Consider the following 20,412-nt stretch of genomic DNA (forward strand, 5'->3'; position numbering starts at 1 on the left):
GTTGTTGATGTACAAAGCTTCACTTCGGGCTTTTCAAACTAACTTTATTCCAATTTATGCCCTTTTTTCTCTCAAGTGTAGCTTAATTATATTGCCATCCCTTCGTAAAGTTAGAAATGTTATTTTTCCCCTCTTTAAAATTATGCTATAAAATTACACCCCACGCCGGGCGCCGTGTAGTGAGAATGCCAGGGTAGAAATCCGCCTTCCGGGCAAAGTTGATGGCTTTCTCACTTCGTTGCTTTTGATTGGACGGCGCATAAATCGATCTTATTCAAGTAAGCCACGCCCACAACACCTCCGAACATAGAAAAGATGAGAAAAATTTGATCAAGTTTCAAAACTCGTGGTGTCATAAAGTGGTCGAGAGAGCTGTGTTGTTTACTTTGTCATTCAGACAGGAATATCAAAACAGGCCCGATAGTGATAGGTTATTTCTGCCTATTTTTATCAGGACGTTTAACAACTTATAATCGAGAATGGTGCTTTTATTTTTTCATGACAAAATCAAAATGGAAACAGGTGAACATTCTCCGGATTTGAAACGAGAAAACGATATGGAAGAAAACAGCAGCGATGATGACAATGACAATGTAAGTGGTAATATGGAGTCTAATGTGATGAGAGTGACAAACTTTTCCATCAACGAAATCTTAAAACCAGAATTTGGAATGAAAAAGGCACTGGACATAAATATGACGTCGGCATTTTCTGCCTTTACTCCTGTTCGTCATCAGGAACAGCTTTTACCAAGATGTGCTTCCGCCTCATCGTCAATATCATCGTCGTCATCGTCCCCTCGTTCCTGTGGAAGTGTTCCCTCATCCCCAGAAAGTTCCGGCCGCACCCCCAAATCCCCGGACAACGAGGACCGCCCCTCTTTGTGGCCAGCCTGGGTTTACTGTACCCGTTATTCCGACCGGCCCTCATCAGGTAATTATCGTCTTATTTAATCAGTTACTAATTAGTGATTAATTCACGTGATATATTTATCTATAAGAATTAACATGACATATCCAAAATCTGTTTCTAATGCTCTGCCATCAGAAAATTCTGTTTCAGTTTCAAACCACAGAATGGTTTCAAATTATTCTTAAATTAAAGGTATCAAAGAGTTATTTGCTATTTAAATCTTCTTGTTTTAATTGTTTTTTTTATTCAAGTTCTTTCTATGAATGTAATTTAAACTTTTTTATAGACATACTTGATAAACTTACGTAGATTTAATTACTTTTAAATAATTAGTGAAATTAAAATCAATCTCAAATCTTTGATTTAGTGTTTTCGTTAGTAAGAACGAAGTTGTGGTAATCCATTGTTTATTCATATTAAACATGTATTTTAGGGATAAAATAATGTAATAGTTTAGCATAATTAGCATACATTTATTCCTAAGATATTTAATATTAAGAATTGGTGTTATCTTGATAATTTTCCTATTTGGTTATATTGATATTAGATTTTCATTGGACTTTTGTACAAAACGGATGTCAAAAATATTTTAACCTTACCATTGATTTGTAATGAAGTGGTTCTGTAGAGTTGGTTGTCTGTATACATTGTTTTCTGGCCTGGTTTACGGTAGATGGAATCCACTCTCCCTCAGTCTTTCATTCTAGATTCTTTTTTCTATAATCAAATAAAGTATAATAAGAGGAGGACTTCACACACTGATAAATAACATCCGTCTAATATAACATAGCAAATTAAACTTACTTAAACTAATATGTTAATACAGTCCCTCAGCACCCTAATATCACTCCAATTATTGATAATTGTGAGCTAAAGATGCATTTGAAATAATTCGTCAAAATATAAGTGTTTGATGTCATAATTTTGCAGTTATTATTTTTTAAAATTCAACATTAATGGATATTTCTGTACAATAACTATATAAAAATAATTTTCCAGAGTGACAACCGCGTTATTTCCATAGATTAAAGAATATTTCCTTTTTATCGTGCCGGATAATTGTTTCCTCTATTTCGCTATTAATTATACGTTTAAAAGAGATATTTCAGAAATCAGCAGCAATGTTATACCATTATCATTGAAGTTTGTGGCTAATGTACTTACATACCTGACACTAAGTCTTCAATAGGCCGACCTGTAATTAAATTAACACCAGACTTTGATTTTATTTAAAGGTTTGTAAGTCATTTTTCAGGTAATTACCCCGGAAAATTAAACACTTAAACGATAATTTACTTAAAGTTATAAAACCACAGAATCTTAAAGTGTGCCGGTTCAGGATAATTCAAATGAAAGAAAATATAATGTACCTAATGTGTTCTTTTTTAATGAAATTATCCGAATTTGTCAACCTTAGGATGATATTGATGTGTACATTAAGAGGTTTAGAAGTTATCTAAGATGGCAGACTATGGTGTGTTATAATGTACAACAGGAAATCGGCGGTGAAATTTGTGTAAGAAAATGGACAATTTAGAGTTTCGGATGAATTACTTTTCATTATATTACAATTATAGACGTGTTTATTTTGTTGGATATTAAAGACATGGACGATTTGTCGTTTTTGTATGATATATATCGATGTGTACTTTAAATAGCTTTACAGGAGGTATCTTTATATCATTCTATAAATGTGATAGGCGCCATTTCTTACGTACTGAATACAATATAGTTAGTGCAAATTAATAAATATGTGGTATGATTAAAACTACGTGCATTAGCCGCATATTACAAACAAAAATAGACAAATATAATAGATAATAAATATATAAACACAAAATAGATAAATAGATTAAAGTTGAAGGAAAGAAAATTTTTAATAAAATTTTGGGTTTCAAAAAGATTCTTCATATATAATTAATTACATGAAACGTGTATTATAAAGTACGACTGCTTACAAACCGATTGTAATCCGATAAGCAATGGTCGATATGCTGAGAAGATGTTTACTGTTTAATAACAAATCTGGCTTTATTCAGTAGGAGGCTGCCATTTTCTGAATGACATCTCCCCAGCCTCATTATGGGAGTTACCTAATGGGATAGTAGGTCCGGATCGAGCCGTATCCGTCATCCGGACAATAAAATAGATAAGCCCTCCCGACTTGTCAACGAGCTAATGAAAACCCGCGATCTAAAGCTAATATATTTAGTGCTGTAACGAGTTGGATAGATAACTAATTAGTTTATTTATAGGGGTCCCACAATCAATTACTCCAATATAATGTCAAAGCTACAGGCTAGAAGGACACGGCCAATGGGAAGCCATGAAATGATCTAATAAAATACCAAATAATTGCCCGTGTTCCGGATTGTCTCTGGCCCTGACAGATAAGTAACTTTCTAAACTTAAGAGGGTGGCAAGTGGTTGACAATTTCGATCGAAGAATGTCGCTCCATGACATGTTCAATAATCGATAACTAATTTTAATAGAACTTGGATGTCTTACCAGTATTTAATTAAAGGTCTTCCTTAGTATATGTTTAAAAGGCTGGGGGCACACGTCATGTTTTAATTAAAGGTTTCAGAACATTCTTGGATTAATTAAAGAGTACAATATCTTACTAAGGGATAAATATTGTGACGGGGCTAAATAGTCAGTGACTATGCCCTATGCCTACCTTATTTATATATAATAAAAGTGTTGACATTTTAACGAAATATCAGATTACAACAAAATTATTTTTTAATAACAATGGAAATATTACTACGTACGTATGCTTGCACACTTTGCTATTGTAAAAATTACAAAAACATGAAGACGCCACTCCTTAGAAGACGAAAAAAAAAAAAAAAAAAAATTTGCAGCCAATGATAGCTGTTTATTATTAATGCCCAAACAATATGTATATGAGACAATTTACAACAGTTACAGGACGCAGTCGCGATATCAAATACCCAGTGTAGGGTTGTATATAAGTCTGAATAGGTCTGTCCATTTACACTTGTATATACTATTAATCTTATACATCTGTGATAATTACACAACATCATTAGTTAAGACTAAGGCACCAGTCGACAGAGAAATATCGCGATAACGCGTTCATAAATGTTCTTGAAACTCGGAACATTTCTTACATGCACGTGTTATATAATTAATCACCAATAACTATTCATGTCATTTATTTTACAGGACCAAGATCGAGAAAAATGCGGAAGAATAAGGAAAAGACGGTAGATGAAAAGAGACCCCGAACGGCATTCACGAACGACCAGCTACAGAGATTGAAACGCGAATTTGAAGAATGTCGGTATCTGACGGAGCAGAGGCGACTGGACCTCGCGCAGGAGCTTAACTTGACAGAAGCTCAAATTAAAATTTGGTTCCAGAACAAGCGTGCAAAGATAAAGAAATCCTCGGCACCCAGAAATACTCTTGCTCTCAGTCTAATGGCACAGGGCCTGTACAACCACTCCACAGTATCCATCAAGGACGAAGAAACGTAATGCAGTGCCACAAACTCATCATAATCATAATTTTATTGAATGACGCTCGAACTTGTTGAATTTGCCGAAGAAACATTGTCTTGTGTTGTTGTTGATGAATTTTACCGAAGAACATTAGTTTTGTCATGAATTTGTTAATGATGAGAATTATTTGATACGGTTCATCAAACAATGGACACGGTGGACAATATGTGCTATTTAGGGACTCTAGTCGAACTGTAAGTTTATATGTATACTTATATGATATATGTATACTTATATGATGTCATGATTTATCATAAAACGAATATCGTATTTTCATTTTTGAAATATGCGGGAAAACGGGGTGTATATTTTCATATTTATACAGTAAGAGGGAGCTATGCTCAGCACCAATACGAAGCCCTGTAACGGAACCATCCGTCGAGAAAAAAAACTAACTTGAATTAATCTCTATTACCGGAACGTTTCGTTATAATGCCATCTCTATATTTTCACTTTGGCGATATATTCAGTTACCGAAGTATATATTTATAAAACAATTCTTAAGGAGAATTTTAATCAAAATTAATTGGTATTGAAACTTATAACGTTAAATGAACATGCAAATAAAAACTGGGGCACCACACCGACGGTTTAACTCTACACAAACAAGGGATATTAAAATATGTCAATTAGTTACGGTTGGACGAATCAATCTACATTCGGCCTTTCCTGTGTGTGGATAGAATTGAAATACCGACATGCATTGGGCATTTCCACGCTATTTACGTCTCTGTACTTAACAGATTCCAAAAATATTCCAGATACATGGTAACTGGTATAAGCAATAACACCTAGAGTCGGTCGGTCTTTAAAGCGCCGATCCGTTTTCTTGCCTGGAGTGTTTGGTCCGTTCCGTGGTATCATCAATCATTGCTCCTCTAAAATTGACAGATCCTCTCAATCACACATGCGACCAACTGCACACTAGTTCAGATTGAGGAAAAGTTTGATTTTCAATCTCAAAGTTTAATTTCAGAACTTTTGTGATTGAGACAAATATGTCTTCCATTTTTACTTCAGGTATGTTTTATATTTAGTTTCAAAGAATCCTGATATGATAAAATTAAATTTATAATTTATTTTGGAAGTCTTGGATGTACGGTAGCTATTCGTTATTTAACCTGACACATTATTATACACTTACTCATATAATTACCGAGATTGTAGATTTAATTTTAAAACTTTGTAATACATGTTTACATCTTCATACGTGGCAGTTGTCTTTAACACATTGATTTAAATAATATGTTCACTAGCTTTGCCGACGTAGATCTTACCGGTGGTAATAACATAGTATTCACGAAACCGGAACGTGTAAACGGACTAATGACGTCATGTGAAGGGCTGCAACGAATCTGTAATATATTTTGATTGGCTAAACACTCGATTGTTCAACATTTCTGTCAAAATCAGAATAAAATGAAACGAATTCAAATGATATTGATAAAGAAATGTATGGGAAGTGAGAATAAAACTGTATTGACTTTCACTTATAAAATAATTTCGTTTAAACAATTTTTAATGTGAGAATATCCCGAAAATATTTTTAAATATTTTGTACGAGATACAAGATATTTTCTGAATTATAAAGTATAAATTGTGATCTTCCAGTAGACTACCTACAATGAATTACTATTACATAGATATTTATGATGCTGGGACTTTATTTTATGGATGTGTGTCGCGTGTTGGACAGACGTAGGGGTCTCCTCCCAATGTGTAGTTGCCATGGTTACAATGGCTCCAGTTTTTATGACCTGTTTGTTTGAGAGGAAGAGAAAGTGAGAGTGTGGATGGTATTATATGTTTTCTAGATGAGAGGACAAGAAAACTGTCTGTGATATTTTTTATTATTTCTTTTTCATTATTATTGTGAACACTGTATGTATAAATACCAATGTGAAATAAAATACAGAAACAAACTTTAATACCTGTCTCCAGTTATATATAAGATATTAATCAAAATACAGAAACAACTACTTTTTGTCTCAGCAATATATACATGTACATAGTATAAACATACAGAAACAGACGTTAACTTTTGCCTCAGTTATGCATACATCGTATATCAAAATACAGGAACAAACGTTAACATTTGTCTTAGTAATATATAAACATTGTATATCAAAATACAGAAACAAACTTTAATATTTGTTTTAGTTATATTGTATATTAGAAAAAACAGAAACACATTTTAACATTTGACCATGTTTTATATACTTTATCGTTCACTGGTGTGTAAACTCATCATTTTTTACAGCTATTTCAACATGACGCCTTAATATGCGTCATTTAAAATATCTGCAAAAAATGCAGTTTGCACACCAGTGAACGATAAAGAAAACGCAGAAGTATTCCTTATATTTACATTTTAACCTGTGTTTTTATTTAATGTTATCAAAAAATTAAATCCGCATTCTTTTTTTGGCGTTATACAAATAGACGTAACAGCTCGACAAATAATGGAATCGCTAAACAGCCGATTCCAATTTGGCGGGAAAAGTTGTCAACTACAGGAATAAACAAAATATAGTTCCACAGTTGCATGTTTTTTTCCTATCCGATTCTTGTTAGATAATTCAAACATTTTATCTTTTCATCGTTATATTTAGTTAATTATACCAAATTCCATTCATATGTTATTGGAAAAAAGCCAAAACAGCAATGAAATTTATTCATCGCGCATTCACACTAATTGTCCATCTATGCACCGGTCCGGCCATGAACGATGTATTACTACGCGTCCAATTTGATGTTTTTACACTTGTAAACGACGTTTTCGTTAGTAAAGCTAACGAACACACAACGGCAATGTGAATATTGTATAATTAAGTACAGAAACCTACTTTATTTGTTTTCCAATTATATATATATATATGGTATATCAAAATACAGCTAGTGACTGGATTCCTTTTTGACGCCATCATTGTCGAGTTTGGTAGCAAGAGTTTCCGAGAGACTATTGACATACCCAAGAAACACAACGTTCTCCTCTGTTGGCCGATTTTTCACACGAGGCTGATTTTAACTGATAGACTACATGTACGGACTGAAAGTGCTTCGATATGCCATTCAGATGTTCACAGAGCGATGATATGTTGTCTTAAATAATAATATTTAATGACTCCGTCGATCGTGAGTTCTGTGTCAGTATAATGACCATGAGTTCTGTGTCAGTATAATGACCGTGAGTTCTGAGTCAGTATAATGACCGTGAGTTCTGTGTCAGTATAATAACCGTGATTTCTGAGTCAGTATAATGACCGTGAGTTTTGTGTCAGTATAATGACTGTGAGTTCTGTATCAGTATAATGACCGTGAGTTCTGAGTCAGTATAATGGCCGTGATTTCTGTGTCAGTATAATGACCGTGAGTTCTGTGTCAGTATAATGACCGTGAGTTATGAGTCAGTATAATGTCCATGAGTTCTGTGTCAGTATAATGACCGCGAGAGGTTCCATTCCAATGTGTCTTTGACAAATCGGTTCTGATGTTGGCTCCTTCGATCAGACACCATCGTTAAAACGACTGTATTGTGTTGTTAGGACGTTAAACAATGACAATCACAGCAACATCACAACACCTCCCGTCTACATATCGTAGTATATTCGAGATTCAAGTGTACATTGGCTAGAGCGATGATGATAAGTTAACTTGTCGGCACTAATCTCTCATTTGGGAATATTTCATGATGTCGGCATTTTGCAGTTGTTATTGCTTGTTCAACCCCAAGAGGTCTAATGCGGAAAAATATTATCAAAAAGAATATTTTAGGGGGATATTTTTATCCGAAAACACCTGATATTAGACCAATTCATATTCTGGATGTTTACATTAATTACATAAAAGTTAACATTAATGGATACTTTATAATTGAAATATAAAAGCAAAGGAGAACCCTCGTCTTATTTTGACAAACAGAACATCTACACTAAATCTGACTTATACCATACTAATAAGTCCAGAAGAAGTGTGCCAGATCATTTGACATAAATATGACTAGATCTCTCATGCAATAATATTACACAATAGTATAATAAACGCCAGTAATAGAGTTCTGTACAACATACATTCACGTTAACACGATCTTAAGGATATGAATGTGTCCTACAAAGGAATACTGACTTGTAAACTACACAAGTCACTGGACCAGGTGTTCTGGAGAGGAAGCGTTCCGGTATGTTAAATGGTAAACCAGATAGAAATATACATATTAGTATATTACCTTAGCTGATTCCTATTTCAACGCTAAATATATTTATTTGAATTAGCAATTGCCCCTGAAGAACGGTACTGTTTTTCGTGGGTACGATTAATATGTTAAGTTTTGAAAGATAAAATTAGCATGTTACCCAGGGGAGTTACGCATTGAAAGATGTGAACAGTGAAAAGACATGGACTGCAATGGCGGAATGAAACAACAACTGTACATACATGTATTTTATTAATTGATAAATTGGAGATAGGTGTTACGTCATAATTTTGTCTCCACCCCAAACCAAGATACACCTGAGAGTTCTCGTCAGACATTGTAATTTGAAGTACTACTTTTCCCGGAGTAGATTGATTAATATTTACCAAAATTGGAACATTTTTATATTCTATCGTAACGACATGTACACTCTTTATTGAAAAGCGCCACCTCTCGGACAGTCAATAACTACCGGCGGATTTACCCTCCAGCGACACGTGTTAAACAGACCCGAGACGTAGATTTAGAAAACTGATAGATTTAAGTAGATACAAAAGAAATCTGATTATAACCTAATATTACCAACATTTGTTTATCATCAATACTAAAACAAGATGGCCAATTAAACACACGACCAGTACGATAGGACCGGGGAAGTACTTTGAGGGAATATGGCTGAACTGTTGAGGTACAGGAGACAAACGTATACCATCTGGTTCCTGTCACAGACATATTTATACCGTACATATAGCCACAGAGACTCGAGGTCCTGTACTATCCGAATACATTATATCATACTTTATTTGGCGATTACGAAATGTACTGTTACTGGCGTATATAGAAAACTGTAAAATAGTGTTGAGATTAAAGAATGAATAGTCATGATCAAGTAGAAGTACACAAGGTCTGTATTTGTGTAAGGATTGTACATGTCAAATGTATAACAGCTTTTACATGAATTTAAAGGATATACCGAATTATAAATATAAAACTCCATAAGACTTGTCGCCTCCTTCTAGGACTTGTCTGTGATGTCACAGGCCAACATCGTTATGTGGAATCAGGTAAATCAAATTGTATTTTAAACATTATATTCAAAAAATGTTTGTCTTTCAGGGAGAGGTTAAAATAACGTATAAGTTCACGCGAGACTTCCGTTTTATTTCAAAAACAAATAGTAGATAGGTGGTGAGTAGATTTACACTATCGTGTTTTTAATATATCCATCAAATCAATACAATATTAATTTAACAGAAATTTCCATTGACTGATATTAACAAAATATCGGATTTTAGACATTAAGACAAGTTATGGATTTTATAAAGTAATTTCGATATTTGCATCGCTGATATTATTATTCACGATAAAAAGTGGTAAAACAACCTCAAATAATGCTAAATTTGGTTTGAACGAAAATAGAGAGAGGTGGTTTTTATCATGTTATATAGTATATAAGTCAATTAATTACACACGGGCGTATCACTTTATGTACATAACAATTGTTTACCTTTTGATCTTTAACCCTTCATGTCCTATTTACAAAGCAGATTGATAAAATGTGAGCCATATATACTTAATAAATTGAAAATAAGGACATAAAATGTGTTTTTTTTTTTTTTACTTTTTTCTTTTCTTCGATCTCCATTTGTTATTATCTTTGTATTTATCCCTTTATACATCTTAATTTATTCTTTCGAAAACAGAGTAAAACAGATCATGTTAAAATATAACACTTTTACGGTAAAGAATCCTTAAGGTGATTCTTTTACCACAAGTTCATCAGACATACAACAAACTAGTTTAGTCTGAGCCGAACACCTTGTTGTATGTATTCTATCAAACACTTACTTTACTTCGGTAATGGTAGTGCTTATATATTTCAACTCAATTCAACTTTATTCCGTCAGTTTTACATCTTATTGAATAACATAGTATACATACATTAAAGGACAAAGGCAACCACTCTTACATAATTCATCATTCATTCTACAAACTAGTACTTACTAAATACTCTCACAACGAATACTCCAAATCGGACCAAACCAAATGACCCCACAAGTAATTTTTGACAATTTCAGGTCACCAATCCGTGAAACGTTTTGGCAGCTCTACCCAAAATGTCTCACGTCTGTACACCTAGCGGGAAAGGCTCGTCACAAACATCTGTTACCTAATAACAGTCCTCTACCCATCGTTTCTATCTTTATAAGGACCCCACGACAAGATTTAGACAGGGTTAGGCTACAACAATATCAGGCCGCTATCCAACTAGTCAATAGTTCGTCTTCATAAACACTAATGAAGATGTGTTTTTACTTCTGTCCCGAAGACTGCAAATAAAATGGAAAATTTCTTGTCATTAAAGGATTCAATATTGAGCATATATATGCACATGTTTTGCTAAGATGAAATCCTAGTTCATAGAAATATTTATTTAAGTTCAAATATAAAGGTATTGTGAGTATTACTTGTATTGGTTTAGATTGCTAGCCTTTTTAGTGAAAGAAGATTCATTCTCCGAGAGGAAATAACACTTTGACAATAGAATACAAATTATAATGAAGAAAATATGGCAACTTGATTTAGATAAGAAAGACAACAGGAACTGTGATAATAACAAAACAGAATTACAAAAAAATTGGAACAGAAAACAAAAGGAAGGAACCAATACAATACCAACCGCAAAAATATCCAAACAAAAGTAACGAATGGAACGTGAACCGAGGAAACGCCAAAACCAATACAATGGAAACCGCGAAAATATTAAAACAACAGTATGTATAACGAATGGAACGTGAACCGAGGAATAAAAAACCAATACATCAGGAACCGCGGAAATATATCAAAACAAAAGTAACACCGATGAAATGCAAAATCCAATACAATGGAAACCGCGAAAATATAAAAACAAAAGTAACGACTTGAACGTGAGCCGAGGAAAAAAAACCCAAAACCGAAATAATACATGAACCTAGATGGCAATATTTCCCCCTCACAAATGACAACTGAACAGGGACAGCCATTCTAACGGGGTGCTAAATTCTGATTGATGCAATGGTTTCTGGTCAACTTTGAATATAAATATTGTGAAACATCGACTTATTTTTCAAAACCCTGACCATTGGTGATTAAAATGTGAACCGTTTACAAGGTTCAAGTACAATCACGAATGGAACAAGAATATCATTATGGGGTACAATCTTCATGTCTAGTAATGATTCATTTACCTTTGTGAACATTCCGTCCACGTGATAATTGAGATTATATATGTTTTATCACAATACCATGGATGCCACAGAATTTAACAGATATATTCAATATCTCTGTATTCAGACTGTGTTAACAACACAGACAAAAATACACATGCGAACAGTTTTGACATGAAATGGCGAAAAGGTTAGATATGATATATATGTATAAACCCTGTTAATCGGTTTACACTGCGACACCCCAAGATCTCTATTCTACGAAACCTATTAAGTACTAAATTTGACGTCCCTCATTCAGTTACTGAGACCGTGTAGGTTAAAATTTCTAATGTATTTGTCACATATTTTTGCCGCCATTTTGTGTACAAAACTTCCTGTTACCCAATAGAAACGACAATTGGTCATGTTGACAGGTTCCTGTGGCCACACTCTGCCACAATCCTTGGACAACGTGCCATTAGATGCTGTATAGTATGTTACTTCCTTTCCACGTACCCCTTTCATATTTGTCGCCTCCATACAGGACTAAGACCACAATTATTTTCACTAAATTTTTCAATATAATATTTAATCTTATAACAAATTCCCAAAATCCGATAGCCAACTTTTCCCTTCTTATCTGTCAAGAGCAATGTCTTGGGAGTTAAAAATCAATATTGCATGTTGGCCCTTTTCTTGAGATAGTCGTCTGCCCGTGTCATCAACGTCAAATATACACTTCCGGGTCAAAGAGTAGGGGTAAAGACAGGACTTAAGCGCCAAAATGAAATGCACAATATGCAAAATTGACACAGTAAATGTTAGAATGATATCTCATCAGTATTTCAACACCAATCTTGTACACAAATCACAAAGTTCTAACAGACATAGTATAGTTTTTACAAAATCACCTAGAATTGTAAAGGACTTCATTCGTGCCTACCGAACCCGGAAGCATTTAATAGTTTTATGGTTAATTATGGGTAATTATCGTTTTATCTACATGTTTGTCACATCTTCATGAGTTTCATCTGCATTCGTCGTCTCCAAATCTGTCATCTTCTATTATGTTGCCTCTTGGCGTATCATTAATTAGGATATCTCTATATTTCGGTCGCTGTCTTTTTCTTCTTCTTTCGTTTCTTTCCGTTATTGCCATCACTTTCAATATGACTAGAAAGTGTAAATCTGTTGCTCCCTTCTAATATAGGAACACTTTCCGAACGTCGGCGTCTTCCGGTTAGAAGTCCGAACGTCGGCGTCTTCCGGATAGAGGTATGAACGTCGGCGTCTTCTGGATAGCGGACCGAACGTCGGCGTTTACCGGCCAGAGTAAAAATAAGAAACCGAAATTAAACAAATGTACACTTCACTTAAAAAACCCTAAATCGATATCCATATGTCTATCAGAGTGCAATGAAAGGCTTTCAAATACTAGTAACAATAAACAAGTGCAATCAATGATTTCGAAAGCTCACCGACGGCAGCAATCACACTATGCATTCATTCTTTATGTATACATGTATAAGCATGTCATTTTGAAATTGTACGCCACATAATATCGCTCCTAGACCTCTAATGGATGTATAAGCCAAATAAGAAGGGTGTGGATTTCCAAAACTTACCCCCAAAGAGGGTTTTTGTGCCAAACAAATTAAGTCCATTAAATGGTAAAATGCCAAAAAAAATCACATTTTTTTTCGGCATGATTTTGCCATAACATCACTCCTGGACATCTAATGAATGAATAAACCAAATTAGAAGGGTGTTAGGTGCATACTTTTGGACTTACCCCCAAAACTTTAAAGTGGATTTTGGTGCTAAAAAAGTTAAGTCCACAAAATGGTAAAATGCGAAAAAAACACAAAATTGTTCTGCATGATTTTGCCATAACATCAATCCTAGACCTCTAATGAATGTATAAACCAAATTAGATGGGTGTGAGGTGTATACTTTTGGACTTAGAAGCTTTCCAAAAATTGATCCCAAAAACTTTAAAGTAGGGGTGGGACGCCGACGCCGACGCCGACACCGACGCCAGGGTGACAGCATTAGCTCTCGGTTACTCGTAACCGTTGAGCTAAAAATAGGCAAGTTGGCAGAAGTTCTTACCATATATCAACTTATAATTTTTAACATTGTCCCTTTCCACCTATTATCAGTAATACAATGAGACGATATACTATATATATTTTGGCGTCCAAATGAATAACTGCACTTTCTGAATATAATCATATGTGTATATATTGGCCTATTGTCTTTAATGGTACCGTTTGATTGTGTTGACGTTCCTCTTGTTGTGACGTACATCCTATTGTTCTTGTTAGATTATACTGACATTGCTGGCGTCATATAACATACTTTTACGTGGATACTAAGGTATATATATCTTATCTTAGGTCCACCTCGTTCTCGTTGCTTGTCATATTAGCTAATAATTAACCGATTAAAAATCTTTCGAATTAAAATGAATATAAATATAAAATATGTCAATAAGATGATAAATAACAATTACCCGTGTTTGTCGCCAATGTTACGCCTTTAGAACGTATCAGAGAAATATAGTTCTAGAAATAAAAAAAAAATAAAATAACTGACTCCCGACAAGAATGTTTCACCAGTCTAAGTCGACGTGATTTCGAAATACCATAAAAAAATTCAGATAATTATATAGTAATGACTGTATGCTAAAAAATCTATTTTTTTGCTGCAAAAAGGTTATTTTGAATTTGCAATGCAGAATTATAATGCACTGTTTATTTGCAAATTTCTTACAATATATATATTTATATATGTATATGAACAATGCATATAGATAGCGAGTAGGACGTGTATAGGAATACCTTATTTAAACATAGACCCCAGTCTTCTGTTGTCCCCACTCAATAAAGCCATCAGTCCAGACTGTCAGCTATACAATACACAGAGCAGACTACCTGTGGAGAGTACATTATTCCGACATTATCAATCTACTACCAACTCTCGACTTAACAGTTAAGTCAATTTTCTAGCCGCTACGACTGCCTCACCCGTGGCGCGCTTTTTATAACACAGGATATCAATATAAAGGGTTGGTAATAATGCTACAAAACAACGAGTATCCATTTCGTCCCCCGGGGGAAATAAAACACTATTTCAACAACCATGATGAAAAATTTAAACTCCTTGAATGACGTCCCATGAGCATTCGCGTTAGAAATTAGAGTAGCATCATTGTGTTGAATTAAGGCATGGTATTTGTGGAACCGAGCTTGCATAATACCGGTACTTAATGTCACAAGGGCATACCAAGCACTCGAACTGGATTAGAAAGCACAACAGCGTACCTTTGCAATACCTGCCAAAGACCTATTTATGTCTCTAGTAGGGGCATCCTAGCTGTCTCTGAATGTATCACTGCTGTCTGTTGGCCATGTGGCGGTATTCAATCCGTAAAATTGGGGTCAAGAGGATGTTTATGTAGTATTCAAACACGAGTATCTGTTTAAAGAGAAAAAATGAAAAAATGAAAAAGGCATCTTTCTGTCTCCTGAAGATAATATCTGTAGAGGACTCAGATTGTACTGTTTGATATAGCGGCTACCTTGCGGGCTGTTTGGCTTTCAATATTAAGTCAATTGTTATTCTTAGGTTTTTGTTATCAGCAACATGTAAAATGATATCTCTAAATTAGATTATTCTTTGTCCTATCGTTTTCAAATATGATGGCAACGGTGTTATATGACAATGATAATAAGGATTATATTTTACGTAAATAATAAAATAGCGGACTGAGAGTCCAGACAAAATAATATTTTGTTCATAGTTATTCATCAATATAATTGTACATATAGACAACGACAGATAATTCTCAGGCAATAAAACACGATACAGTAAATTGTAGCGACTATTGACAGTAAGCATGATGATTTCAAATTACAAATTTTCAATTTTCCATTTCTAGATAACAACATTCCGTCTTTTCCCTTATCTTCGGTATTTACATGCCTCTGTTGATTCGACATTCAATCACTTGCTCCCATTATCATATGCATGGACACACATAATGCCTAAAAGTGTTCATCAGAATTGGGGATTTGCTACCTTGTCGTCTATCTAGAGGGCATTGGAAAGAGACACTGAAATGGATCTACTATCCCCATTACAACACTTTTGGGATCGTTTCCTTTCTCGTCCGTGTTTTCCTTTCTTTCCTCTTCCTGTGGCAATGTTTCTTTTATATACCCCGTCTTCACATGACCCTGGCTGTTGGTGTCTCCTTGACACCCGTCCTCATTTGACCCTGGCTGTTGGTGTCTCCTTGACACCCCGTCTTCACATGACCCTGGCTGTTGGTGTCTCCTTGACACCCGTCCTCATTTGACCCTGGCTGTTGGTGTCTCCTTGACACCCCGTCTTCATATGACCCTGGCTGTTGGTGTCTCCTTGACACCCGTCCTCATTTGACCCTGGCTGTTGGTGTCTCCTTGTCACCCGTCTTCATATGACCCTGGCTGTTGGTGTCTCCTTGACACCCCGTCTTCATATGACCCTAGCTGTTGGTGTCTCCTTGACACCCGTCCTCATTTGACCCTGGCTGTTGGTGTCTCCTTGTCACCCGTCTTCATATGACCATGGCTGTTGGTGTCTCCTTGACACCCCGTCTTCATATGACCCTGGCTGTTGGTGTCTCCTTGTCACCGGTCTTCATATGACCCTGGCTGTTGGTGTCTCCTTGACACCCGTCCTCATATGACCTTGGCTGTTGGTGTCTCCTTGACACCCGTCCTCACATGACTGACTGTTGGTGTCTCCTTGACACCCGTCCTCACATGACTGACTGTTGGTGTCTCCTTGACACCCGTCCTCACATGACTGACTGTTGGTGTCTCCTTGACACCCGTCCTCACATGACTGACTGTTGGTGTCTCCTTGACACCCGTCCTCATATGACCTTGGCTGTTGCCAGGACGTTACAATTAAAACAACAACAATAAGAAAACAATCATGATATTTTTTCTCGAAATATTCTCTTTCCTTGTGTAATATGAAATCGGATATGCCTGGTGATTCCGTTGTCACCACACAAGTTCCTATTTAGATAATGTGACGTATGATGAATTTGACCGACCTAGATCTGTATTGCTGGTGTCGTGGTGAAGAAGAAGGCGCTTACACTAGCGAACCACCTGGTCTCATTAACGTTAAACGCCTTCAAGGATCTTAATGAACATTTATTTCAAGTTCGTATTTGGATCTCGTTTGATCAATTTTTAGTTATAATTAGGTTGGATGTTTGTTAGTATTTTCACTCAGACATTGACGAAATAGAGTAGAATAACACAGGCAATGATAAAGGCATCAAGAAGCTTTAAGAAGACTGCATATTTTACCATATTAACCAGGAACACGTGAGGGGTCTTACTGTTGGGAGAAAACGGAGTACCCAGAATAAACCCACGTGGTCGGACAGGTGACCTCACACCTTTTCACGTCCGATCGGAGAATCGAACCCCGGCCGCCTAGGTGAAATGTGAGTGTGTTATCACTGTACCGTTTGATCACTCCCCCCCCCCCCCCCCCCCCCCCCCAAAAAGACAGTTATATGTACTAGATAATACTTTTACACGTAGATAAACGTAATAATATTGCAGAGTATATTTGTACAAGTATATAATTTAGATGTTTTATTTACGATATAATTTACGTATAGAAATGCATGGTATGGAATCTAACTATATAAAAATGTAATTTCATTGTGATGGAGATTTTATCGAGAAATCACAAGAAAGAAATATTAAAGAAGTTTTAACATGATGGAGGATGTAAAGGAATTTTATTATGATGAAACGTCGGTGTTGTGTAGACATCATCAGACTGACGGATCTCCCAGAACACAATCTGTTCTATAGAGATGATACGAATAGATGGGTAAAGGCTATCAAGTTATGTCACCGCTTTATATCCCAATTTTATCGTCCATTTTAATTCAATTAAGTATTATCAATGAGTAAAGTACATAATATTATCGATGCATAACGAAACCACACACTTTCAGTCAGTGATGATTCAGCCAGATGGGAATCAGCAATTCGGAATAAACATCACATTTTTCCACAATAACTTTATCAGCGTAATAGGACTCATTTAAATACATTTTAACTTTACTGTCAAGTTGTATGGCATATATATACAGTCGTGTCATCCACCTACAAAGGAACACGCTACGATCTTTAATCTTCGCGGTATTAGATTACATAGATACGCAAGAATCAATTTACAAAACAATAATAATATAAATCTTAAGATACCAATACTGGTGGATTTTAACTGCGTAAGAGCCAGGCCAAAGTTGGGACACGATATTAAATACAGTTTTACTTCATAAGGAAAAAAGACATTAAGTTGTTTCAGAAATATTACCATATTATACGGCTATATAGTGTTCTCATACGCGGCTTTCATATCATTTTAATGATGGGATCTTATACATTATTCATCCACCGGTTACCTCTCTCTGATGTAATCACCATATTCACGCTGTCAGAGAGTTATGTCACTAACGTGTAGAGGAAATCCTACAATAAAAAAATCTGTAATAAGGATATTGAGAATTCATTATCAAATTTATATGATGAAAAGGCAGTATTATAAAACAATTAACATTCTTTCGCGTCAATTATCAAATTAATTTATTTTCTATGAAGAATGCATTCCATTCATATACTGTATATCTAAAATACAAGAAATGGAAACATGACAAAAACATTAAGATTTCTTAACGTTTACTGTTTAATACTTAAAATATTGACATAGTAGGTGTCGAATATTCAAATTAAAACAAAAAAATATGGTGGGGAGTCAGTAAAATCATAACGGGACTTAGCAAACATTAAATTATAGAGTTAAGTAGGCTTGTTACACGGTGTTATCAATTTCCAAACTTTCAGATATTATCGTTATTCGTTATTTTCATGCTATGAAACAGATTGGTATTTTTAAACGAATGCAGGTTGATAATTTCTTTTATTTTCGATGGGTTATTTTCTTCTCTATATTTTGTTCGGTGATAGAATAAAATTGAGAAACTATCAATTAAATTCAACACAGAAAATCCTGTTCAGTTAAGATTACATTCTGTAAAACAAAATCAAACAAAAAACTATAAGTGAGGGGCCAATACCCTTTCCGTAAATATGAATTACCCAACCACCGTTATTTTGAAGAAATATTTTTCCAATTGCTCATTATGTCAAGTTCATTTTGAAATTATGACGTCATAATGCTTAACAAGAAATAGCTTTAAAAAGATAAACGGCATAGTTTAATGCTGGTGGTTATAATGTAAAACTGCTGGTGAAATAAATTAACGAACTAATTAATAAATGCATTTCAGCACGGATGAAACAGTTATATCAGTTTGAATCATTTTTGGTGATAATAAGACTGGATTTGAATCAGGAATATAATTTTATTAATGTGTCATTTGAATAGATACGTCCACTTATTCAGCTTGCATTTAATCTTAATGTTGTTTCGTTTTTAACTGCATATCTGCATTTTGCATTTACCGCTACATTGGCCAATCACATACTTCATCTTGACCAGTAACGCCACCTTCGCGTCATATCCGGGGCCAAAAGAAAATTATACGGCTATGCCGAAAAAACCGGTGCAATTGATATCACTTGTGTTAATTGTAATATTGTCGGGAAAAAAACTGTTGCAAAACACTTAATTCAAATAAAACACCACAAGAATTTACATATTTAAATGAGATTCATTAGAATAATACCAACGGCTTCATTACATATGGTAATGAGGTACACCTTATGCATATTTCATAAACTTCTGCAACAATTATTGCGGGCATAAACGAAATACAAAACGGGAAAATTTATTGCATATATTATTCAACAGGAGGGACGAAGGAGCAAATAAATTGATAGAAAAAATAAGCTTTAACAAAGGACAATACTTAAGGGGAAATTATCTGCTGCTATGTATGGACGAGCTTCAAATTAGTCAGGTTTCGTAACACTAAAAACGAAGCAACGAATTTATGAATGCATAACAAAGCATACAAATAATCTCAGATAACACACACAAGTACAATATATAAAATATTTTGACAAAAGTGTACAAATGTAGTAAGAACATGTATGACGATTTCAAAGTGAAATCTAAAAGGATTCAGTGTAGGTGTTAAAGCGATTATACATTGTACAACAGTAAAGTACAGGTATATTGATGGTGTTTTATACAGAAATAAAGGATTTTCACAAAAACGATAAATATATAATTCATTAGGTGTCTTTGAGCTATTCTTCATAATAACGATCGAGTAAGTAGTGTACTGGATGGCGTAGATACTAATTTTTATATAATTTAATATAAACACACTATTTCCCTTTAAAGAATAAATTCAGGTGTCTAAATATCGTTAGAACCAATCCAGAACAGCACCATGATACCTGGTGTAGATTATTGTAAAACGAATAGAAACAGACAGTGAACTTAAAATAGCCTCTAACAGCGAAAGAGGGCTTGCTACCATACATCACTGGAAATAGACCTATTTTCGCCGGACAGGTATTTAGAAAATATTGT

General features: G+C 34.8%; 1 protein-coding gene across 1 annotated transcript; it reads left to right on the forward strand.

Annotated features, from left to right (window-relative positions):
- The first annotated feature begins 342 nt into the window (after positions 1–342).
- Positions 343–6,371, forward strand: LOC117322514 (homeobox protein engrailed-1-B-like). The gene is made up of 2 exons (XM_033877476.1): positions 343–933; positions 4,106–6,371. The coding sequence occupies exons 1-2, from the start codon at positions 480–482 to the stop codon at positions 4,417–4,419; spliced, it is 768 nt and encodes a 255-aa protein (XP_033733367.1). The 5' UTR covers positions 343–479; the 3' UTR covers positions 4,420–6,371.
- The last annotated feature ends 14,041 nt before the right edge of the window (positions 6,372–20,412 follow it).

The sequence above is a fragment of the Pecten maximus genome, chromosome 2 (genome assembly GCF_902652985.1).
Source record: "Pecten maximus chromosome 2, xPecMax1.1, whole genome shotgun sequence".
Taxonomy (NCBI): domain Eukaryota; kingdom Metazoa; phylum Mollusca; class Bivalvia; order Pectinida; family Pectinidae; genus Pecten; species Pecten maximus.

Coding starts and splice junctions, on each gene's coding strand:
- LOC117322514 (XM_033877476.1), top strand. CDS start 480: ATGGTGCTTTTATTTTTTCATGACAAAATCAAAATGGAAACAGGTGAA. Junction 934..4,105: donor TTCCGACCGGCCCTCATCAG/GTAATTATCGTC, acceptor TTTATTTTACAG/GACCAAGATCGAGAAAAATG.